At 42.8% G+C, this 25,748-nt stretch overlaps 1 protein-coding gene across 4 annotated transcripts in view; it reads right to left on the reverse strand.

Moving 5' to 3' along the window:
- The window catches only part of LOC137884726 (septin-9-like), a 77,371-nt gene that overhangs the window by 39,687 nt on the left and 11,936 nt on the right, over positions 1-25,748 (reverse strand). The window contains exons 1-2 of one of the 4 annotated variants that reach the window (XM_068726693.1): positions 22,188-22,331; positions 6,456-7,148 (exon numbers count right to left, since the gene is read on the reverse strand). In XM_068726693.1, the coding sequence (XP_068582794.1) occupies positions 6,456-7,148; positions 22,188-22,209 (715 nt within the window). In that variant the 5' untranslated portion in view covers positions 22,210-22,331. Of the gene's footprint in view, positions 1-6,455; positions 7,149-14,964; positions 15,226-22,187; positions 22,332-25,748 lie in introns of those variants that run through there. The other 3 variants (XM_068726692.1, XM_068726694.1, XM_068726695.1) reach the window with 3 other exon arrangements.

Consider the following 25,748-nt stretch of genomic DNA (forward strand, 5'->3'; position numbering starts at 1 on the left):
GGAGAAATTAATTTGTTGACCAGTTACATGATCCGACTGTGTATATATATATATATATATATATATATATATATATATATATATATATATATATATATATAATTATTTCCCAGCCAGAATAGAGAGTGCTCCAAAGTTTGAGATTGATTATAGTTGATTGAATTGATTTCTGTTAGGGAGACTTTGTATTGTGAGACCACATCTTAGAGACACAACCACTGCAGCCACATTATGCAATTTAACAACAATGTTATTCTCAGTCAGCAGCAGTTCCCTATCACAAGAAAAAATCTCTCTTTCCTTTTCTTAGCCTCTCTCTCCCCCTTTATTTTCTGGGTAATTAGCCAACAGGTCACGCTGAATAGTGGTCTGGGATCAGTGCAGATTAATTACACCGAGTGAGGATTGACCTCGGATATGCCTTCGCCTGAGGCTGGATGTATGTCTGTGTGTGTGTGTGTGTGTGTGTGTGTGTGTGTGTGTGTGTGTGTGTGTGTGTGTGTGTGTGTGTGTGTGTGTGTGTGTGCGTGCCTGTGTAGGTGTGTCGATGAGAGACAACAAAAGTAAGATAAAAAATTTGAGATGAAGGTGTGTGTGTGTGTGTGTGTGTGTGTGTGTGTGTGTGTGTGTCCTTTCCTGACCTATGAGACCGGCAGAGACAAATCGCCCACTGCCCTCCGCTGTCCCCACCTCCCCATTTTCAGAAGGTCAATCCAAATAAAAGACAAATGGCTTCACTTGCTCTTTCCTCCATAATGACTACACCTCAATTAGGAAAACAAATGTGCTGCAAGATAATCTGTTTATTTAGGCAATATCAAGACAAATTCCAGTTCAGCGTACATAATCTGGCTTTATTGAGATCAGGATTTCTCTTTTGTTCTTTACCATCACACAACAGGAACACGGGACAAGTTGCCTTTATTGTAGCCCTGACTTCCTTTCTATTTTCTTTAGTGCTGTAACAGTAATCCAGCTGAGATGGACATCTTTTTCTTCCCCATATCCACAAAAAAACACTGAAGGAGTTGATAAATGAGGCTATGTGACCCCAATGATGACCCACCAGTCCCATCAGCCCACTGATAGCTGCGCCATTAATGGTCAAGCTCTCTGTCTAAATCTAGTAACAGTAAAAGAGAAGAAGTCCATCTTTGGTGTTAAAATCAAAACAAGTATTTGTCTTTACAATGTCAAAAATGATAAGCGCCGAGTCATTTTCTCAATGTCAATATTAATCGAGACTGAGTCAATTGGTTGAAAGATAGAATGTGAATCACCAACTATTCTGAGATTCTGAAATCGTTTTTAATGCCTATTCACTCGGTTCCAGCTTCTCAAATGTGAGCATTTTATGATTTTCTTGTCATTTATGATAGTAAACTGAAAGTCTTTGGGGTTTGGACTCATGGTTGAATGGATAAAAGAAGACACTACCATGAGCTGTTTGAAAGGATAACAGGCAACATTTTTCACTATTTACTGACGTCTTATGGACAAAGTAATCAATTGAGATAAGAAGCAGCAGATTAATTAGAAAATTACAGAAATAATTGTTAGTTCCAGCCCTATATTAATTTCTGTCCTAACATCGGCTAGGTTCCTACACGTGAAGAACAACACAAAGGTTGAACAAAGATTCTCAAATGTGAAATCTGGTCTGAAAAGTGATAAGAAAAGGCTATTTCTGACCACAGTTGGTCTATGCTTGGATGTCAGATAGAATTCTTTCTGTGGTGTTCGATGGATTGATGAACAGCAGACCTGCCTGTCAAGATAACATTCCTCGTCGAATCAGAATCAGCTTTAATGGCCAAGTAAGAGTGAACCGACTAAAAACAGGGACAACGCAGCTGCTGAACACAGCAGAGCAGACCAATTGTCTTGACTAAAATGCAAATGCTTTGGGCAATACTTATGTCTGTAAAACACAAGCTTACAATGATGGATCCACCAAACCGTAGATTAAAGGGGTTATACTGTATACCAGAGGTGGGACCAAGTCATTGTCAAGTCTCTCAAGTCATGAGTCAAGTCCCAAGTCAGGGCAACTAAACTCACACGATTTGCATACTGAATTTAGTTTTTTGTTGTTGACCTCCGCATTGTTTTTGTACCCAAATGAAATTCTCTTTTGTGTCAACTTGCTGAGAATGAATAGCATTAACGTTAGATGTTTCAGCAAATGAATTAATTCATCTTCAAATGTCTTGCTCCGTCCTAACAACAGTCCAAATCCCAAAGATATTTAGTTTGAACAAGAGAAAAGCATCAAATCGTTACATGAGAGGAGCGGGAATAAGAAGAAATTTGTCATGTGTGCTCAATTAAATCGATTATGTCCGTCGTCTAATCGACTAATTGTTAGGCGGTTAGTCTTTGTGTCTGTGTTTGTGCGTGACCTCCGCTGACTCAGGGCACCAAGCTACAAAACATGACGTATTTGCTCGTCTGTCAGTGATCTTACAAAAAATGCAGTTCGGCTCTACAATCCTTTTAATGTTGACCTTTTGCACAAACACACCCGTGTAACTCACTCTCTGCGATGCCGTGATCAAAGTACAGGGGGGATATTTGCTAGGAAGCTGACTGACTTAGATCACATGGCCCCTGAGAGAGGAAGCACGCTGCGGTGAGGTCACTCAGCATGGGAAACAATCCCGCTGACAGAACACGGAAGGAAGCACAGGATACTCTGTGTGCCTTTGTGTGTGTGCACGAATGATGTGTGATGTCATTTCCTCCTGGAAAAACTGAATGGGCAGGAAAGCAGTGCATTTAATAGACTCCCAAAGACACAGGTGACAGCCATTTGGAAAAATAATAAAAACATGCGTTTTTCAACGCAATTGAAGAAAATAGAGCAAATTATCATTTTCCCCACATACCTTGAGAACAATGTGTTTTAATGCCTCAGATATAACTTTGACTGAAGTTTTATATTTTCCATTTAATATGTAATACTAGAAATTAAAATGATTTCAAAACTGTGATTGCAGTGCTACTATAAGTGCTTTTCTGTTAGCTTCAGCTGTCTTGATGATTTGTTAGGGCAGAGCAGGGTGGGCCCAGTCTGAGCCTCTAGGCCCTCCAGGCTGGTCACCCTTCATTTAGACCCCTACCAGGGCCTCTCTCTGTGGACAAATAAGTGGCGACCACCCCCATGAGCTAGAAGAGAACCATGTTAAACCTTCAGCACAGAATTAGACCGGATATTTATAGTTATTTGACAAAGAAACATTATGGAACACATGAAACGCTGAAGCACAGATACACTGACACAGTGAATATAATGTGGGAAATGTGACTACAAGCATCAACTAGTGACAAAGTGAAGTATTTCATCGGTCTAAAGAACAAACCAGGAATATATCACATAAAATGGGCAAAATCAATACGACAGCACCATCATTACGTTACATCAAGAGCTAATTATATTATATGTAATTATATGAAGTACTTGACAAGATGGTTAATATTGACATGGGATGCTGATTCATCCAATCAGCTCCCCTCGGCAGCTTTATGATGAATTTCCACTCATTGTTTAACTTTCCGATCTGCAACTTTACTGTTTAGGTTCACTCTAACCGCTCTCATAGCGTCATCTTTGGTCACAATAGTCAGCTGTTTTCAGTGAAAGACCCAGTGTACATTACATGCTCAACACAGCAAACATAGTGCAGCATTTAGCAGCTAAAGAGTTTCCCTCAGGAGTTGGTTGAGACCAAAAACAAAGCTAAAAGAGAGCGAATATTGGATTTAGATTTGCATGGTGGCAAAAAACACAACTCAAAACGGACGATTATGACGCTCTTTAACTGTTGGATGTGTAAATAAGCAACCGAAGATAACCAGTTCACCACGTCAAAGTTGATATGTCAATGTTGTGTCAGTTTTTGTCAGTTTCATAAAATGATGAAATGATAAAAATCTATATTTTGCTTGAATATTGTTATGCATAATGTGAGACAAACTACCTGGTAAACTTAAAAACATTTTAGAACAGTTCTAAACTCCCCCAATTTGAAGCATTCCTATTGTCTCTCAACGGCTCTCTACACGGCGACGGTTGAGCCGGCGGCTCACAGCTAACAGTGCTAACAGCACTGATAGCGCTAAGTACGTTGTCAGCTGTAACTGCTTTATGACTTCAGTGCTAAGCATCTAGCCAGTGGGGCACGTTCACAGGCACAAACATGCACTAAAAGCATGCACGGCCAGCCCGGCTGTGTCAACAAAGCAAGGAGAAGCTCGGATTACAACACACATGCTGAGGGAGAGAATTCTCTGCTCAGGTAGACTTTACTACACTATATTGTTACATATTGCAAACAGTTGTTTGCTGCTATATTAATGCTTTGAATGCTGTATATTACACTACTCTTCTGTATGTTGTAGCGTGTCACAAGGAGCATCAGAGGAACTGCTTCAACCCTGTGTACAGAAATCTACATTACAGTCATTTATCTACCCATATGGCTTTACTGCAACTGTAGCACTACTTACTATTAACTACCATACTACTGTTCCTGTGCCGCCAAGGTCAGGCTTTCATCACATAACGAAAACCACGTCGGCTCCAATGCTGTATTAAGAACAGACGTGGATAACCACAAATACAGACATACAGTCTGCTTTTTCTACCGACAGACAGGCCTTCAAGGACACGGACACTTATGTTACCGACAGACATGCTGACATCAGACTAATCAAGAAGCTGCTCCTGTTACTGACCTTTCTCTTAGTGAGAGATCTGATACTGGGGTTAGTCTGTTACCTCAGTGTGAGTGGAGAAGGAGCAGGAAGATATGAAAAAAAATAATGAATGAAAGTCAAAATGAAATGTAATCTGGAAAATGTGACATTTTTTTTACCCAGTGGGGTTTGAATGTAGAATAACATTCAGTCAAGAGTGAAACGTTTCCCCTTCCTTCACACATAATTAAATGTAGTAAAAAAAAATGTTTTTGAGTTCAAGATAGCTTTCCCACTGATGACAGCGTCACATCGAACTGATAAGTCTGTGCTGAAGCAATCATACAGGCTGGAGAGCTAAATCACAGCACCAAAGCACTGCGATGCTAAAATTCTCTGATTCAGCTTATACACAACAAGCCAACAACCTCCTGAGATTCCACAAGAGATCCAGATGAAATAATGTATGAACAGACTGGATCGCAGCTAACATTCTAGAAACACAAGCTAATCCTTAATCATCAAAAACAAATGTCCCAGAAAGTATACAATTAAATAGCAAAATAACCAAGCTACAGTATAGAAACGTATGGTATAAACTTGAGATAGCCGCAGTGTACCCAAGTACAGAAAGTGGCTATTTATGATAAAGTTGTTTGTTGCTGTGTCTACACACAGAAAATTAAAAACACTTACAAAAAGAACTAGTCATCACATTAAGCAGGCAAGTCAAGGTCACAGGGATGCATCAGTGACTGATTTAAGTACATTAATGTATTTCTAATTTGTTGTAAGTTTGTCTTTAGGTCCCCTGAACTTGATTTGTATGCATTATTACATCAACGTCAAAATGTTGGCCTAAAAAAACCCAGTTATTTAATTCTTCATCCTTCGTTAAAGAAAGAAGTGCCATCTGAAGGCAGCTACATTGTTAAACAACGGCCCAATATTCTATGTATGATGACCTTTTATTAGACAGCATATTACTAGGATTTGCGTCATTGCTAGGTTGCATGCTTTTTGCCGCGAGCTGTAGGACTTTCCACTCAGTGGAAAGACTAACCTGCTGGTCATCAGTGTGTTATGTGACACCTGTGACCATCAGTGTACTGACACTCCCCTGACTACACCTCTGCATCCCTGCAGCAAGGTATAAAACCATTGACGGTCATCATAAACAATATTTTAGGCTAAGTTGCTCTTTTATCAAAAAGGGTTACTTTCCAGCGGCAGCAACAGGAATTTGATGAATGAACATTAAGATTAAGAACTGGGTCGTAACAATCACCAACTGGACCGAAACAGAGAAAGTGCCTTAAAGATCAATGGGAAGTGAACAAGTACCCCTCAGAATAATTTTTTCGCCAAACTTCCTGTGGAGTTGTTTTTCTACGAGTATTGTTGCTTGAGGATACGAGTGAGCTTGACACGATGCACATCCCCACCCGTTGTTTCACGTTTATTTCACTGATCAACAGGTGGCGGTAATGCGTCAACACAGCATTGCTAGTTAGTAGACATAGATGTAAACAACTCTGGATATAAAATGCTTTTCACATATTCTATGGGGAAGGAATTGCATTCAATGCATTTGTTCGTACTCAGGGACACACAGAATGTGTTTTAGTACACTGAATGCAATCGTAACTTTTGTTTCCACATGGCAACTTTGAGGTTCTCAAAAAAGGACAGTATTTCAGTGTGAGGATATGACTGGAAGGAGTGTGGGTTAGTATATTATGATGAAACAGACTTACTGTCAGGGTTGGGGGATTTACGTCCATGACTAGGCGAGGAGCAGCGGAAGGTGGTAACAATGGTGTTGTGGTGAGGATTCGGGTGGTGCGGGTGGTGCACTGGTAGGTGGTGACCATTGTTTTCTGGGGGAGCTCTGGTGATGCTGATATCGGGCTTACGGACGTCTCCGGGACAAGGAGGCTCAAACTTGCGAGCATGATTCTGCTCAGGGGTCCGGCTGGTGCCGTTGTTGTTGTAGTTGCCCTCATTGCGGCGGATCACTGGGGAATCGGTAGGCGTCTTGGCAAAAGTGACCTCCCTCTTGTGGCTCATCTCGGGGGTCTTGGAGTGGCCCAGGACTTCGGGGCGCTTCAGGGCGCTGTTGGCCGTGAAGCGCATGGAAGCAGGGCTGGTGATGTTATCCACCTGCTTGCTGGAGGAAGAGGAGATGTCGATGGAGAGTTCGGAGCGCCGCGACACAGGCTCGGGCGTCTTGGAGCCCCCTCCGCCCATGATGGAGCGGGGTTGGGTGTAGTTGAGGTTGTTGTTGTTGGTGGTGGCCGGGGAGGCCGGGGCGGCAGTGCCCAGGTCACGGTAGTAGATGCTGGTGGGAGACATGGCGTTGCGGTGAGGGGAACTGGTTGTCCGACGGGAGCCGGGGGACAAGTGAGATGAGGTGTCGACATCCTCCACCTCAAAGGACCTCTTCAGAGCTGCATGTGAGGGACAAACACAACACAGTCGTGGGGTCATTTGACCGCTGAAAACAACTTAGTTGATTCAGTGACAGAAAATGGATCAGCAACTATTTTGATAATTTATTTATCATGTGAGTTATTTTAAAACAGACATCCCAAACATTCTCTGGTTCCAGCTTCTCCAGTATCAGGATTTTCTGCTTCTCTATCTTTTATATTATTGCGCATTGAATACCTTTGAGTTTTTGGGCCATAGACTCAATGACTGGTAAATGACTGGTAATTATTACTGTGACGTAATAAAATAGTGCACTACAACTAGGTAAAAACAGTGGTGAACATACCAACAAGTTCTCAATTACAAATAAATGTTCTTCACGCAAGTATTAAAAGTAAAAGTACTAGTTCTACATAAAAAATCCCCCTGCGACTGATATATTATTACGAATTGCAGTATTAGTTTTTAGGATCTTAAGTGGTTTTATCTGAAAAGTAATGAGTAACTACAGCTGCCAAATAAATGTAGGGGAGTGCAAATAACAATATTTCCAACTTAAATCCACTGGTGCACAAAACCGAAGACTATTTTTATTTTTATATTTTATTATTCTGCCTCCACCTGTGTTCCTCCCACAAAAATACGTCACCATGTTACCATGTAAATCTGAACAGTATCATAAAACATTCATCAAAAAGGTTGTATCAATTAACTGAGAAGTAAACAAAGTGATTTTTTTTCTAAAACTCATTATGAACAGTATCCAAGTACTGTAGTGAAGCGCCTGAGGTTTGAGGGTGGGGTTATGAGGCAATTTTGTTTGGCAACACAAAGGAAACAGCATGCACCCGCCATTAAGCCATACTTATGTGACTTTATTACATCCCCCTCACCAATAGCAGGTTTTTCACTGCACCGTAGTAGCCTTCATGTTTAAGTCGATTTATGTGTTGTTTTGTCATAACATGTGTGTGTGTGTGTGTGTGTGTGTGTGTGTGTGTGTGTGTGTGTGTGTGGTGCACTACTAACTAAAGTTCTAGGGTTTCACACAGGGCCATTCGAAGCGCTTCACGACATGTTACAATGCACGCAATCAGCCAAGCATTGTTCCCTGCAAGCGTTTAGGCAAAAAAAAGTCAAAAAAAGTCCCAAGTCTCCTTGTGTATGAGCAACACGAGCACAGAGATAGAGGCACATCCTTCCCCTCGGTTAGTCGTGACGTGAGGAAAATAGCTGCATCGTCCAAGATGAAGATACTCCGGGATGGGATCACCCCTTGGGAAGAGTGCACTGGCTCAAAGTCAACTTGAATTTGACTCCCATCGTGGAGTTGCTGTGCCAAGCGAATGGCCAGGAGCTGGTATCATAATGACACACTAGTTAGACCGGTCCGTTCAAGCACACCCTTAAGAGCATCTCCCGTTTCCTGCAATCCGGAACGCAGTGCTGATTATTTGATCTGCTTGCGGCTTGCGGTGCGTATGCGTGTGCACGCGTCTTTATGTATCTATATGTAGTTTTGTTCAAAGTGCTTGTAAAAAAAAAAAAAAAAAAAGAAAAAAAAAAAAAACAAGCAAGTGTGTGTCACGGGAATGTGTTCGTGTTTATTTTTAAGCGACTACACCCACAGGGAGGGGACTGGGGGCCCAAGCCCCACTGCACTCTGTGAAAAACTCTGTAAGGGGATGTGGCGCTCAACACAATCATATCAAAGCCATCTCCACACACACACACACACACACACACACACACACACACACACATCAGCCTGCACCGCTAATATAATTTACTGCTATAAGCTGCTTCATTCCAACATAGTGGACATTTGATACAATTTAGCCCCGAACAAAAATTCAGGCTAGAGCCAAAGCATTATTCTGTTTTCGTGTTAGTCGAACACACCGAGGACATTCTTGTTCACCACGGGAATAAACGGATCTGCACTCACGTCTTGGAGTTTATGGGGATTTGTGTTGCATATGGCTTTAACCCCTCCACTGCTCCCCCTGCACCCTCTACCTAGACCTTAGAGCGCCGTTACCTTTCATCTTTTGGCATTCTTGCACTATAGGAGACTGTTGCTGAGGCTGTAAGGCTAGCTTTACATGTAGAAGTACCTATGTGTGGAACACATGAGATGACCCGCACTAAGCACAAATAAAAGTCCTGTGTCAGAAACCCACTTGAACATCATTTTCTCACACTCCCATCGCATATTTTCTGCGCTAAACTTGTGATGCGAACAGAGTTCATTATCCAGTGAGGCACCAGCTTTAAAATCCAATCCTTTGATAGGGATACACATAAAAGAATTATACACAATAAACTTGCAATTTGTAGGCTGGCGCCCGAACCCACATAGCCACTGGACTGTGTCCTTCTCACCGCCGCTGTCCTCGGTCTTGTGTTTTACGATTGCTGTGAGGGAGTCCAAGGCCGTGGCCACTTTCAACTCCGGCCAGTGAATAAGTCGGGTCGACCAAAATTGGTCTGCAGATTCAGGGAGCTGAGGGGTTGCGAAGCGCCCTTTAAGACTGTACTGTGTAACGAGCGAGATGCTCATTCTAGTCTCCTCTGAGAGCCGGAACACTTCCTGACACTTGCTGTAGACTTTTGTTACATTGTAGAAGAGCTGTGAGAACCAAAGCTGAACATGGGGGGGTATCAGGATTCTTATTCACAAGCTTTTGCCCAAATAAGACAGCTGAGCCAAGGCGCTGTTTTGCCAGTGACCTGTTAAGTGATCTTAGATTAGTATTTCTGTTCTTGGCTACTTTGTGATTATATGGCCACAGGCGCGGGACCACAGCAGAGGACTCGAGTGCTTTCCTCTCAAGCCGTTTGTTTGTATTTAGAGGCCGTGCAGCCAAGTGTACATGATTTAAGAGCAGAGATGAATTTGAATCTTTCTGTGCTTTAATGTTTGTCTGGGAATATAGAGAAATGGGGGGAAAAAAAAGGCATTCAGGGCATCGCTCACTCAGATGATCGCTCAATTCTCCATGTTTTTAAGGATCACGCTTCTTCCCGTCTCCTGGGTATTTCTTCTTCATGTCTTTTACTTCCATCCAGGATATTCTTTGCATGAATATCATAGGTATATAGGGATCGCAGAGCATTAGGAAGAAGAAGGAAGGAGTGTGGTACTGACAGATGGATGAATGAGTATTGTTCCCAGTGAAACAGCATTCCCAGACTATGAGCTGGAAGCGAGAGGTCGAGTCCACCTCGGAGGATTCTCATTAACAGGAGTCTCATCTCCCCACGTCCCACCGCTACCTATCACCGCCCAGTGTCCGGTATCTCACGCCATCCCGTTTGGGAAGATAATGCAGCACAGCACAATGTAGCAAAGGGTTTATGGCGCAACAAAAACAAAGATGGAGGCAGCTGTATCTTCGCTTTGGTTCATGGTCCTTCCTCCCATAATGCAGCCCAGGTGTTAGGCTAGGCCAACTCTTTATCATCAGTGTCATCACTTTCCTCTCAAGGACGTCCCAACCGACGAACGCAAAACATTCAGTATCATCTCAGCCCAGATGCACGAAGGGGAGATAGTCGAGAGTTAGAGGGAGGAAAACAAACAGAGAGACAGGAGGAAGAGGAGGGAAAAGAGACTGGAGATAGAGAGGCACAGTGAGCAAACGGGACGGACAGCAGTTAACAAAGATTAGTTATGCCAACGTTCCACTCCTGATAAAATTTCAAGTTATGTGATAGTGTTCTCTAACTGATGGTCTTTTGACCAAATACCTTACTCTACACATCTGTTTCTGAGAGGGAAAAGCATCAGCAGTGTGGACTTGACCAGACAGACATATATGCACATGTTATTTCATCGAAACATCTGGGACAGGCTGACAAGCTCAAAAAGAACTTAAGATCAGGCCAGTGCAAAGTTATATTACACCATGATATTACAATTAATAATCATAACCCAAATTATTCATCCTATACGATGATGTCAATGTTAAAAAAAACATCTGTGAATAAAAACAAGGAAATAATTTGAGCTCAACACAACAATCAAATGCATTCAATCACTTTGACGTCGTTTTCACATACTGTTTGTCGATTAATTACTTCTGATGATTGACGTGAAGTTGCCAATAATGAATCCGTACGCTTCCTGCAGATGTATCACAATAAAAGCCTTCCAAGTGAAGTGCCCCTGAACTGCTGGAAGGCTTTTAATGTGAAACAGATGAACAAAGTGTCAACTATGCATTAACATTATAAAACAGGGAACATTTTAAAATAAAGGTCTTTCTAAAAATACAATCATAGTTCTGTTTTCTGTCTACTTCGCAATTGTAAACACAAATAATTTAACCTCATTACTTTGTTAGAAGGTGAACTCTGCACATACATTACAGTAGCAACAACAAACCCACTGCACCAGGAATTTAATCAATAAAATATGTACTGTACTAGACACAGCCTTGAACTCCTAATCGGTCTGGTAATTCTAGCCTCAGGCAATAAGTCAAGTAATTAAGACAGTTACTCTGTCAAACATGGGTTACACAAAACCAGTTTGAGCACAGTGGAGTTTATGAGATGTCAGTAGCCGTAGAATACAAGTCGATGTGGTCAAACCAGGAAAAACATATTATTTGACAAGACAAGGCCAAACAACGAGCGATATAATTCCACACTACGGTATTTTTGCTTGGTCAGACCAAACCTTAATGCTACACTGTCAAACACACATTTCCCTTTGCTGCCCACTCATGGGGTTGGGTTTACTACTGCTGACCGGCATCGGCACAGCTCACCATTTCAGATTTACTGCGTGGTTCCCTGCTGGACTGGCCGACACCCTGTGTCCAACACAAAGGAATTCTGGGTTGTGGTGGAGGTGTTTGGTAAAAGAGGTCAAATTGGTGCAGGTCAAAATCCTCCATTTTCTTCTGTTATGTTAAAGCGCCAGGAGGATCTCAATCCTAACCAGAAGCAAGAGGCAATTTCACCCATGATTGAGGATTGTTGCACGCACACATTCACAACGTCATTCAGGCAGCTGCAGAATAGCTGTCCTGGTGCTCAGCTTCAGGCACTTTAGGCCTCAACCTTTGACAGGCAAAGCCTTGTTCTGTCCCTTTGATCACGCACTGGTTAACTATCCACTTCATGAACAGATTGATTTACAACAGTGACCAGTGAAGGTGTAAAGTCAGTGGCTTAACACTTGTTAACAAACGGCTGCGCTCAGCCCACGATGGAGCGGCGGTGCCGGGAGAATGTCAGCTAAAACGGCAGGCTTATATCCTCAGTCTACATCTGGAGAGTCAGTCAGCGTGTTTGTTTGTGTGTGACAAACAGTCTGCAAAAATCCTACTTTTACACAACTGGCCTGACACAGTCCTACTAGAAATGCCCTGCATGCTTTTTCTGGTTTAATATACTTCTTAGAACAAACAGGACCACTGAGGCCTGTTAGGAAAGTGTTGTATTTACGAATATAACCTACTTAATAACACACTGGCCTTTCTGCCAAGTTTACAAATTGTACCACACACATGCACTCTCTTCCATTTTCAAGGTTCATTTCCCGTCCGTGTCCAAGTGCCACTCTGCCACAACAACATGGCACTCTAAGGCAGATAATCAGTGCAAAATACCTTGGATTGGACTCAAAGCTCAGTTTAGGTTGGCAACCATACCGGGAGCCCATGTACGACTCTACAAAGTCTCTGTGCATATACAAATATGGGCTTATTCTGGGCTTATTCTCTGGTGACTCACTCGTTCAGATTCAGCAGACAGAGACATTTTCTACCTTTCAGGAAAATCAAAATATTGTTTATTGTAGTTGTTATGGTGGTTTCTATCATCCCTTTTCCATAATCGTCCCACACGCGAGTCCATCCAGGAGGCATTACATTACATCTTAAGCGTGCTCACCAATTACGTTGCCTTTCCCTCTTTGTTGCCTTTCCCTCTTTGTGCCTATTTCCTCCTCAGCATGCGATACAGTGCAGTGCAATGTCCTGGAAAACATAATGATCTGGGATCAAATGGGGATTTACTCCGTCAAGTGTTTGCCATGCGCCTCTCTCTATAGCCGTTTCTGCTCCGAATGGAAACACTAGAATGGTTTGTAATGACCAGTATAATCTACTGGTGGGGTAGATTGTGGCGGTCACTATTAGGGACTGGATACAGCAGGTGCTTTGTGTGTGTAGAACGTAGGATCTACTGAATGCTATCTTTGATCCTACATTATAAGAGAACATATGGGGAGGAACCTGGTATTGACTTTACTCTGACTAACATTTGGATTTATTGCCTTTCAATGTCATTTTGAAGAAGCTAGTTAACATAAATTCCCTACACCTTGCACAGCTTGGCCACCACTGACTGAGTCCTATACACTCTTAGAAATAAGGGGTCCAAAGGAGTTCTTTAAAAAAAAAAAAACTTTATTTCTAAAAGTGTAGGTTACGATTGCTGCATATGATCTAATACAATCATCAATTAAAAAATAAAGGCTCTGCCATGTTTTCTGCCTACAAAATAGACCAGTAGTTTGTATGGTTAGTTGTACGACCACGACTGAAGGCTTAAGTGTTTATAGCCTTTGTAGACTGCCACACTCAAAGGCAGGGCTAAAAGCCAACCATTGGAGAGAGGTAAGGCGCGACGAGCGATCACATGAGGATAACAGTAACTACGATTTTACATAGACATATCCACAATAATAGTTTAAATGAATATGGGAATAGTCAGGCAAGTTGACCAGTTCATAATGAAGTACAGGTGAACATTGTCTACTGATGTAAATAAGGTCAGACCAGATGATCTCAGTAACAAGATTGAAACAGAGATCTCTATTCTGTGTAGAATTTGCTCTTTACCTGATTGAGGCAATACTTCAGCCATTGAAACTGTCACATTAAAAACTTCAATCTGAACACCTTTGTCTGATTATTATAATCAGATGAAAGAGTAGAGTCACAAACTAAACAAGCATAAGCAAGCTGACACACCTCCATTTTTCAATTATTAGGGTTTTTCAATTCAATTTTGTAGCATTTAAAAACCCAACAAGGTATATTTTAGCTTATCGAAACTTTGCATGTCAGTAAGACATGAGACAGAGATGAAGGCAACGCAGATGAATTCACTGAGTGAGCAAACAGTCAACTGATTATTAAATGAATCAACCAGGTTATTGGACAGATGTTGTGCTACCTGAACTGGTCAAACCCTGCTAGAAGTACGGCTTAAAGAGTACTTCCAGTAATCGGGATACCGATGAGGATCTATACTTATTTCTGATGTCCATGACGTCTTACAGTGAGCAACAGGCCAAAGACCAGCTGGAGGGACGCGGTTTGACCGGAGGAGGAACAGGAAAGAACAGGGGAAGGAAGAGGAAGAGGAGGACAAAGGGAATTAATGCCAGCTCCACACCAGCTTAGCCAACAGAAGAGAGACAAAGTTGTGAATGTTGTACGAGGAGGTGCGACAGATGTTGTCTCTTAAACGCTGAGGTTTCCACTGTCTCCCTCGTAGTGCTTTCTGCTGAGGGCTTTCCGGAGTTGGAATAGTTTGGTGTCAGTGCTGTGTTTGTTTCTATTATTGATGTAACTTGGGTATAATCAATAGCAGACTAAAGCTACAGGGACTTGGCTAGCGTATGCTCAACACCCTGTTTTTAACTGTAACAAGCACACATGCACAGCACACAGGCATAGACACACACAAAGTGGAAAGATATTGTTCAATATTAATACCATTCACAAGCTTCTGACAGATGTTGCTGCTCACTATAAATTCTCAACAATAATGTAAAAAGTGAAAGAATGCAGAAAACAAAGTACAAACCTTCGAAATCTGAAATAATCCCCTCCAAGTGTGGATTGACTCCAGAATCGGACATTTTTTCAAGCATGAAATTTCACAAAAACTTTCAACGTTCAAGTGGGCTCCCTGTTGATGCTGAAGAAATTCCAAAACAGAGTGAATGAGAAACTCCGAGCTCACAACTCTCTTGTTCTCAAAAAAGGAGCAACTTATTTCTTCTGACTGCCCACTAACTTTACTATATCGCTGCATTCAGACTTCAGAGAGTGCGAGAAAGGCAAGCCTCCTCCCTTCTCCTCCCCTCCCTGCAGCTATAAACACACTCCCCCTTCTCCCTCGTGTGTCTGTGTGTGTTTCCCCTGCGCACCCCCCCCCCCCCCCCCCCCCCCCACCCCCCACCCCCCCCATACATGCACGCGCAGGCATTCACGCAGACAACAGACCCCGTCATTCCCCTTCTTCGACCTAAGTGGCTCTGGGGGTCTGATTTCAGACAGTGAAAGTGGACAATCTGTCACACAGTCACTTTAACCGAGTTAACCTGCAATCAGACAGGATCCTCTGTTACAGCTGTGGCTCTTCAAAAGGCCCTCACGAGAGAGGCCCGTCTCACTCTGTCACAGCCACAGAGGAACTGCAGTTTAAGTGAGAGTTTGAGGCTTTTTGAGTAAACAACCTCTACAAACCGGCTGACGTGTTAATTAAAGTGCAGTCACTTCTGTGGGAGCTGCTTTCCTGTGACAGGAAAAAAAAAAACCTGAGAGACTTACTGGAGAAAGTTGACATTAGGGATATATATGACGGCGCCTCTGGGCAATCAGAGGGTTGATTCGTGCACCAACTCGTCCTCTGTGATGTCGCATTATCAGGAGAAACATGAACACTGGAGCTCGGTGGACACAGCTGACCGGCGAGTCCAGCGTCTTTTGCTTCTTTCGGAGGTGGACGTGACGACAGGCCAGCGTTTGATGGAGCTGCTGTGGCCAATTTAGAGTTTTAGTGTTCTTTCGGGGGGTCGGCGGAGAAACAATATATATAAAAGTGATGAAATGTCAAAGTTGGTATTTGCATTTATTTAACCGCATCTACTGTCTCCCTGTGGGACGTGCTATAGTATTCCTTGTCCGTGAATATCCCACAGGAACAAGTAGTGATGCTATCGCTGTAATTACTGATTGGTCATGAGTGAGCGGCTTTTCACAGCTTCCTGCTTGGAGCCAGCCGTGACCGGGGATGAGATTTGTGATGAATTGTCCCTTGATTCTAGGTCTGCTTTACCATTCACACACTAATGGTGAAGGTCATAAGAGTGAATAGAAACTGGTCCACAATCAGCCCTCAAAGGAAACTTAAAACTAAAGCAAGGGCCACAGGAAGCTCGCGTTAAGTATTTCACCCTTGGTGAACGCAATAAGGTGCAGCACCAGTGCCTGGCACTTTTACTGCCATGTGAGCATTCGGGAAATATCCCACTTGAATGAAAAGCTCCATTCTGAGGGGCACTAATGCGATGCCAAGCCCACCCAGTGGCCCCTAACCCTAACACCCGAGAGGTCGATGCAAACACAGAATAACACTGTGGGTTTACGTTGCAGTCTGGTTATTTCATACAACAACCGCTGCAAAGGCGTCTTAGGATAAAGAACAGAGTGCGGCGCACACAGTGGTGTGTGTACGCTCAGTATTTGCATTCATTCTATCCTAAATCTATCAATCGCAGAACTTTACTGGGTAGACTATCTGTCCCCTGAGACCCTTGTTGTCCTATGCTGTGCAATTAAGTTTTGAGTGCATGTTGTAACATGCAGCACACACACCCTGACAGCTGTGTGTGGGCATTTATACTTAATGAGTTTGTGCGTGCATGCGTGTTTATGGTGCACCTCAAAAAGCACGTGAAAATGCATTCGCTCATGTGAGTTGGTGCACTTTGACATGCTGCATCGGCCCGTTCTCATTTCCCAGGGCCTCGTCACGGCCCTTTGGTGTCCGATGCCTACGCAACAGGCTTTCAAGTGACTACGATGTAAGTCCAGCCGCGCCATTATTAGACTTTCAGAGTTATTTTGAAGAAACATTAGTGATGTTTGTGACGTGTTTTCATACTTATGTTATATTGTTTACGTTTTACATAGTTTACGTATTTATTTTAAGCCCAACCATAAACTAATCTGAAACCTAATCAAACCTAAATAATTCACAAAGTTAATACAGTATATATATATACATATACACAATACTGCAAAGTGTGTGTGGCCTCTCTGCGCCTGTGCAGGCCCAAGTTGCAGGCTGCACTGGAAACCATATGCCACAAGCCTCTGTAGTACTCAATTAGACCAAAACACACGGCGTGTGAAACACACACCTCGCCCACCTCCCTGTGTATTTATCTAAACATGGATACACACTCTGGGCTGGTGGCTGCGAGGCAAAGCTGAGCGACAGAATGAGAAAAGGCTCCAAAACAACATCTGGAGAAGCGCGTGTATGTGTGTGTATGCATGTATGTGTGTGTGTGTGTGTGTGTGTGTGTGTGTGTGTGTGTGTGTGTGTGTGTGTGTGTGTGTGTGTGTGTGTGTGTGCACATGTGGTTACTTGACTGCGACTGCGACTGCGGACGCGGGTGCGTTTGTGTGTCTCAGTGCCCCTTTAAATAGCAGCATAAACACAGAGGCCTTCGCATAGTGGGATAAATCTGCTTTACCAAAATCGTTCAGCTCCATATCTCCGTGTTGCTGACAGAGCTGTGCTTGTTTTGTACCTCGTTAATGCAACAATTTGGGGCGTGAAAGTGTGTAATCTAATAAAGAATACACAAGCTGTTGTTTCCTAAGTAATTCCATGTTTTCATCAACAAGGCCGTCAGATTTAGTGATTCATGATGACACATCTTTGTGGGGTTTATTGTTCACTTTGTAGCTTGTTAAATTCTTTTCTTTCCATTTTCACTGTATAAATAGCTCCAACGTTGTTTTAATCTGTCCCTGCAATTGCTTTTGCAATTTATTAGTTTTTTATCACTTTGTTTTAGTATATTAATATGAAGTTTACACAGGAGCCATTACTATGTACCTAAGATTCTAGGCTTTGTTGCTCGGTCAGTTTATGATAAACAGGAATTCAGCAAAACCACAAACATTTATTGGCAGGAAGTTGCACAAAACCAACCTCTCTATTTGAGTGTTGCTTGTTTGCCAAAATGCGCTCATGTGTGTGGTTTCAGCATTTATTCAAATGTCACCTTTTAGAGATTATCAGTTTGACCTACTTATCTAAGAAGGAGGCCAAATTACACCTCTGAATGTTAGTGGGGTAAACTCATTTATTGTAGCAGAGGCCAAATAACACGCTGTCACGGCAGAAATATTGGGCAATTAGATGGGGCAGTGAAGCCGCTGCAAAAATGCAAAGAAAGAATAAAGGGACAATAAAAGCAATATATAGTTTGAAGACAGAACAGTGAGACTGAGGGGGGCAGAGGGGTAGTTCATTAAGGGTAGCACATAAGGCCTTACTTAAACTCAATTCAATCAATCCCACTACTCGCAGTTCTTTGGAAAAACTATTATCCTCTACTCTTCCATAGTAAGCGTTTTAAATTGGCCTAATAGCTGTGTGGACAACTTACGCTGGCAGCACTATCGCTGCAATGGTTTAATACTTGGATTTTATTTGCTATGCAGGGAATTGTCACACTCAGCCCTAATGTCATGTGTATCAGGAATCTGTGTAGTCTGTGATATTGTGGTGGAAGCAAACACCCAAGTGTACCATTAATCTGTACACTCTTAGATTTTAAGGTGCTAACTCGAACCATAGAGGGTTTTTCTACTTGACCTCATTGCAGAACCCTTTTAGAGGGTTCTACCTAGAAACCAGCATAAAGAGTTACACTGAGAACCATCTGTGAAAGGCTCCATCCAGCACCACCAACGAGGGGTTCTGCAGAGAACACTTCTGTGGGCTAACGGTTCCACCGGGAACAATTGGTTCTGGGTAGAACCTCAGGCCTTCAGTAAGAACCCGTTTAGAAGACTAAGAGTGATGCAAATTGCACACCTACAGAGGTGATGCCACTGTGAAGATTAGAGCTTGCACATTTGGTTTCCTGTCCGTTTGAATGTGAGAGGTGACAAAAGTATAGATGAAGCTTTTCACACATCTCTACGTTATCTATAAGATCAAAATAAATGTATTCTTAGTGTCATGTGCAGCATTTTGAGAGCAAAATGTATGTCTTTGATGAATCCTTTGTATTAATAGTTTCGGGTGAAGAGCCAATGTCACAAATATCTTTCTAAAATACTTAATGTTTAGATTTATTTAATAAAAGTACTGTTATCAATATATTTTCTTTTTGACGCTTAAAAAAACAACAACTGTTACATTAAGGTGGTGAGTTAAATGCTGGCCAGATAATTACATTACTATGTCACAAGAATGCATCTTTTGCAGAAAAATGCATTTATCAAACGTTTATATGGCGATGATAGCATAATAATGGACATAAACTGAGGCATTAAAAGTATCACTTGTGTGCATGAAGTTCCCACACTCTGGCCTCTGTATAGTTTTTGACACGTACTGATTTCCTCTTTGCACCTTGCTGACCACAAATAAAGCTGCATGTAAACAATCTCCTGAATGAGCTTTCACGGAGAATGTATTTCTGTTACATCACCCCTGGCTTGACCCGTCTCTCCATCATGTTGAATAATTTCACCCGTCACAAATCCTCCCTTGGGCGGACTGAAGGTGCAGTCGGAGCCCTGAACTCCCTGTCGCTGGCTGTTTTCACGGTCGCCCTCGCTTATCATTATGAAACAATAATCTGAGGAACAATATGAGGTGAGATACGGGGAGGGTAGTGGGAGGAGGACTACGGGGCGTTCACTCATAGAGGATATCCTGTGCACTTAATTTATGGAACATGGTGAGCTGGGTGATTTCCTTCAGTCCCTTTAACCCCCGAGTTTGTGTAAGTGGGTGGAGATCCGTGCTCATGCGTTTTAAGGTGAGGGCATGCAGGGCTCTGGGTGGATACATCAGCACTTCTAAAACCGTGGATTCACGTGCGAATAGAGGGAAAAACACAAAGAGAGAGAGCTCACGAACCATTAAAGTACCGTTAAATTAAAGGCCGATTCAAAAGTAACATTGAACATCATGTGCCACAGCCTGTTCACATACATGTGCACTGGACATGGAGACCAAGAGGAACCAAAATGAGTGTCGACCCCTTAATAGAAAAAGTGATACATAATGAATCACAATATTATGCATTTTAGGCAAAAAGTATGGGTATGTATGACTCCTGGCCTCGACCCCTTCATGTTAACAAATGCAAAACTGGTTTTGATCTACTTATTTCCCTAAGGGAGTGTACAGATGTGTCCTCAACTCAAACTACTGAATCTTTTATTGTTGTCGGTTTGATGCGAAACAGGCCACTCAAATACTGCAATTAGTGTCACACAAGACAGTGATTTTCTTCCTGTTTAATTGGCAGAGCATAAAGCAACATGACACAACTTCTCGCTTCTCTAATTTCCAGGCTGAACCCTTTGTTTTCCTTTCCCTTTGTTGTATTGCCACAGCAGTGCGTCAAAATGTGGTGGCCATACGGGACGGTCATGGTAGACGACATGTCACATTGAACCTATTATTTAAGGCCAGAGCGTGCAAATAGGGAGGCACTCCGAGTCAAGAGGGACGCAGGATCTAGAGGTTGAGAATGCCACCTGTGCACCACACTTTTCAAAACTAAAGTCTCAGGGGATCAGGGATGGGGGGCTGCAGCTGTGGTAGAGGCAATAGGGTCCAAACAGAACCACACAGCACAGGCTGAAAAAAACAGGAAGTAGCACGTCCCTTGCAGGACTTCCTTAACTGAGAGGAGTGAGGGAGGGTGATGCCTGACACAATTGCTCCAACCACCTCACATCTCTTCCATCACGCTGCTCTCCACCTCTGGAGTCAGTCTTTACTAAATTCCTCCACCTCCCATAAAAAAAAATAAAAAATCCCTCTGTCTGCAAAAATATGAATCATCCAGATGGAACATTTCACAGAACTTCACAGGGGGAAACGGTGGCTGCACTAAAGAGGACAAAAATGACAACGCTGCCACCAAGTGGTAATAAAAACGGGTGCACGGCGTGTCTGCATGCATCACACGGCTCGCTGAACTCAGCCACCTTATTAACGGTCGAATTAGAGGCTAATTTGCACAGTGTCGCTCAGCTTGATGTCCGGCTTTAATCACCGTAAAATGCCAGATTACTTTTATCCTCTCAGCACAGACTGAACACATAGGGGCCCGAGCAGAAGTTAGACTGAATCTCCAGTAGCACTAAACAATTCAAATCAATAAAGAGCAACTGATTAAAGGAAACAAGAAGGACCTGTTGAGAAGAGGACAGAGATAGACATGCCGCAGTTGCAGGACAATACACGGACTCTGCATGTTGAACATTCCTCAAAAGAGTCTGCCGTCTGTCAAAAACAATATTAGCTGACATAAGAGCTCTGCCTCCACTCCCCGCGACCTGAAATAAACCATCTGTGTCAGTCAGAATTAATCTGACTCCTCGGCTTAAAATGCATCATCATGTGATGACGGCTTGAAGATTTAACTTCATCCGTCTATAGTTGGATCGTGGTCGCGTACGCAGGTCAGCTGTTCAGTCGGGGTATCCGAACCCCCGAGGCTGCCAATTATGGCGCAGCAGCCACTTTGCGTCCGGGAGATTACGTTTCCTGATTCTGAGAAGTCGTCTTTGACAGCCCGTCACATGAGGTTTACTCACTGTTTGCTCCGCGAGCTAAGCTGTGGCTGTCCGTTCAATGAGAATGAGAGAAAACGTGTGTGGAGAGCTCAATTTGTAGCTCAGACAACATATTTATATGAGAAATAAATTGGAAGGGTGAAGTTAACACGGAGACACACACACACACACACACACACTCTCACTCACTCACTCACTCACACACACACACACACACACACACACACACACACACACACACAGACATACACACACACACACAGACATACAGACAGACGTCTCCCACCCCAACTGTAAAGAAAACACTACCAGGGTGGCTTCTAGCTGACTGCTGCCATGCACTGCTAAGAAGCTGCTTCCTCTGCAGTCTGACAAAGAAAAGAATAAGAGACCCTCCCAAAGAAAGCCTTCTCAGCGTTAAAGTATTGAAATGAGTTGGAAAAAGCCACAACTTACCAGCTATTCTGTCTCTCTCCATAACTCAACGGCTACCTCAAATAGCCACATGTAACCTCTCCTTTTTCTCTCCCCTGCTTCCTTCCCTTCAGCCTTTTTTTTTTCTCTTCATGAAGACTTCCCCTTTCTCCTGACTTAGTCACCCTGTCCCCCTCTTTCAAACCCTCCCTCTCTCCTCCCCCCCGTCTCCCTTGCTCTTACTTCCTCCAAGATATAATGTCTTCAGTCTGTCAGGATAACAAGTGAACGAAGCAGACGTCCGCAGCCATGTGCGAGTCATATGGAGTTGCTTTCTTTGCTGTCTCTCTCGCTCTCGTTCCTACACATACACACACACACACACACACACACACACACACACGATGCAGGCTTTTTATCCCAGAAACAAACAAGCGGACACTTTTTTACTCCTTTTCTCTCTTCGCTTTCTCCAATGTTTTTCTTATGATTCCCTTGATACTGAAGCTAGTCTCCCTCACAAACAAATACATGAGTCCTTTTGTGTCTTTGAAATGGATCCTTGGCCCTTTGACCAATGGTCTTAATCTGAAAACAAACTCAGTCCACTTATAACAGAGAAAAACTCCAGCAGGCCACCAAGACATCCTGCACTATACCAACAACACACGTCATCATCACCATTCTAATCAGGGTGTAGAAACCCACATACAGTTATCGTCCAAACAACTGATAAGTGAAATGAAGAGTATTCTCAGTCCAGGGTCCTTGTGCATATAATGCTTCTTAATAAGTATTTTTTATAAAAATAGTAATAATAATAATAATAATAATAATAAGTGTTACAAGATATCAGCAAATAACTTTATTGACCTCCCGCACATCAGCTGATTGTCTCCCAGTTTCAGTTCTGCAGGAAATGACTGGACATCTGATGTTCTTCATGTTGCTCAAAGTCTGAGTGTTTCATTATTTCAGAGAATTAACGTCCATGGCAAAAATCACCATTGTTACCAGAGCAGCACACACACACACACACACACACACACACACACACACACACAAACACGTCATCCAACACAACTTTAACCCTAAACTTGCAGTTTGACAAAGTCAGGAGTCACATGGCACAACACGTTGTCTAACTTGTCGCTCAGTCAGCGGCCGCACGTTTCAAACTAGGACGCTCGAGCGTCAGTTTTGGACGTTTTATTCAACAAAACTTACTTAGGTTTAGGAAAAGAGCGAGGTTGAGGAAAAAAATATCAATGTTTACTTTTAGTTTCGCACGGGACATGAATAGCGTCCTCCTGGACAATAATCCTGTGTCTGTTTGACCCATCCACCTCCTTATCTCGCCCTTTATACTACATCAGTGGCTCTGACCGTCAATTAGTTGAAAGCCTGGTCAACGAGGATGTCAGGGGACACTGACCAAGCCTCGCTGGTATTTGGGCGAGATGAGAGTGAGGCCAGGTTGATCAGCGAGCCGTCGTCTTGGTGAAAAACTCCCAAGAAAACACAACACGCAGACGCAATCTGACACACACACACACACACACACACACACACATCTTTTGTTTTTGTGTCAGGGAGAGAAGGCACAGCCCAACAGCTCACTTCCTCTTCCTCTTTCTTAGAAGGAGCATCCCTCCTCGACCCGTGTCTTCCAAATGTACACACAGCAGCACACACAGGCAGTTGGACCCCGTAGGAACATCTATCTTGGATGAGGCTAATGCTTGGATAAAGCAACGATATGACCTGGTGATTCTCCATGCAGTGATGACAAACGCCTCTCTCTATCTCACCTGCTCTGGTATGAAGTCAGCTCTGAGCGGCCAGAAGTTTCTGTTTGTACTTTTCACATTTCAGAGCATCTAAGAGGAAGATCTTTTACATGATTTTACGTTTCAAAATATACATTTATAATACAAACACAAATGGTAGATGGGTGGAGCATTCTGAGAGGTACAAGCCACTTCACACACACACACACACACACACACACACATACAGCTCCCACTACCCTGCAGTCCTGAGGCCTTTTCTGACATCCGTAATGGAGAAGTGAGGAGAAGCAGAGCAGAGGAGGCAGATTAGGGATATTCAAGTGTAGCTGCACTGTGAGTAGATTTAGGCTGACTAGCTCTAAAGATCAGAATAAAACAGGATTTATATAAGCCTATGCAGAGAGATTTATCCATCTCTTTAAATGTTTGAGTCGGAATGTTAACGTTTTGGTCTTAATAGCTATTTGAGGGTGCGAGTCAAGATGGAATTGGATTTATTTGATGTCATATTAAACATGTAGTAGAGCTAAGATAATTGCCATTACAGTGCCTATTTATATGTCTATATTGACATACAACAGTGAAATCCAGATTGTTTTATTTCGAAGGGCAAAGAAAGATAACAAAACTGCTCACATGTGTATTCTGGTATATGTTCTCCATATTATGTACTGTATTCCTGTAAAATAAAATCAGCTGAAGTAAATCAAAGTGCACACATGCAACCGGCATCTAAATTCTGATCAAGTTGATAAAATGATAAAATCTGAAAAAATTCTAAATGAGCATTTAGATGCTGAATCCATATGTAAAGCTGGATGCCGGTGCTGTGACAAAAGAGTGGTTTTAAAAATAGAGACGTGTCTTTTTTGGCCGCTGGCTTGTTCTGCCGTCTCGCGATCATTTTCCAGACTTAAAACGCTGCAGTTAATCACAGGGTCAGGGTCAAAAAAACACATGAAACACACAACATGTGCTTATGCATTTGTTGACTCACTGTTCCGACAAACACGTAAGCACATGTACACCATGTGTTTGTGGACACATGTGGCTCTGTTGCATGACTTATTTAAAGTTGTTAGTGAAAAGGTTCTTTTCTCCTTTTTTTTTTGGGATGAAGCCAAATGACTGAGCCGCCCTGGCATCTCTGCACACAGTCAAACCTGAACCCCGGGTCCACCCTGCAGTGTGCTCCTCTGGCCTCAGAACAAAGAGCAGTGGCCTGGGCAGGCACACACACACACACACACACACACACACACACACACATATGTAGTCATATAAACACTTAACATAAATGTTAGGTGGGCTCTTGTTCTTGTCACTTCGATGCTGTAAAATATTTAATATGAATTAAATCTTTTGGAAGAATTTTGGTTTTGCAACCAGATATTATTAATCCAATAAGTAAACTTGACTTCCTCCTGTTTCCTGATGCAAGAGCACACTGCTCCCTGCTGTTTTACAGTAAATGAAGCTGTTTGAGCTTGTAAAGGACATAATTCAGACAAACTGATGCAGGAGAGAACAGACTGAGAGGGCCTCCCTCACTCATACCTTTCATCACCTGCCCTCTCCATCAACTCAACCTGCTGGCGAGATACAGCCGGACCCTCCCACCACACACACACACCATACACACACGCGCGTACCATCTCAAATTGAAAACGAACGCATACGTACACTCGAACATCCACTTAAAACCAGACACACACACAAACTCAATGGGTTATCTCAGCAGATTCCTCTCGCATGACAGTACACCCTGTAAACACATAAAGAAACACACACGCACACATACAAACACACA

The sequence above is a fragment of the Cebidichthys violaceus genome, unplaced genomic scaffold (genome assembly GCF_023349555.1).
Source record: "Cebidichthys violaceus isolate CVI_PGR_0920_01 unplaced genomic scaffold, fCebVio1.0.p SCAF_4, whole genome shotgun sequence".
Classification (NCBI taxonomy): Eukaryota; Metazoa; Chordata; class Actinopteri; order Perciformes; family Stichaeidae; genus Cebidichthys; species Cebidichthys violaceus.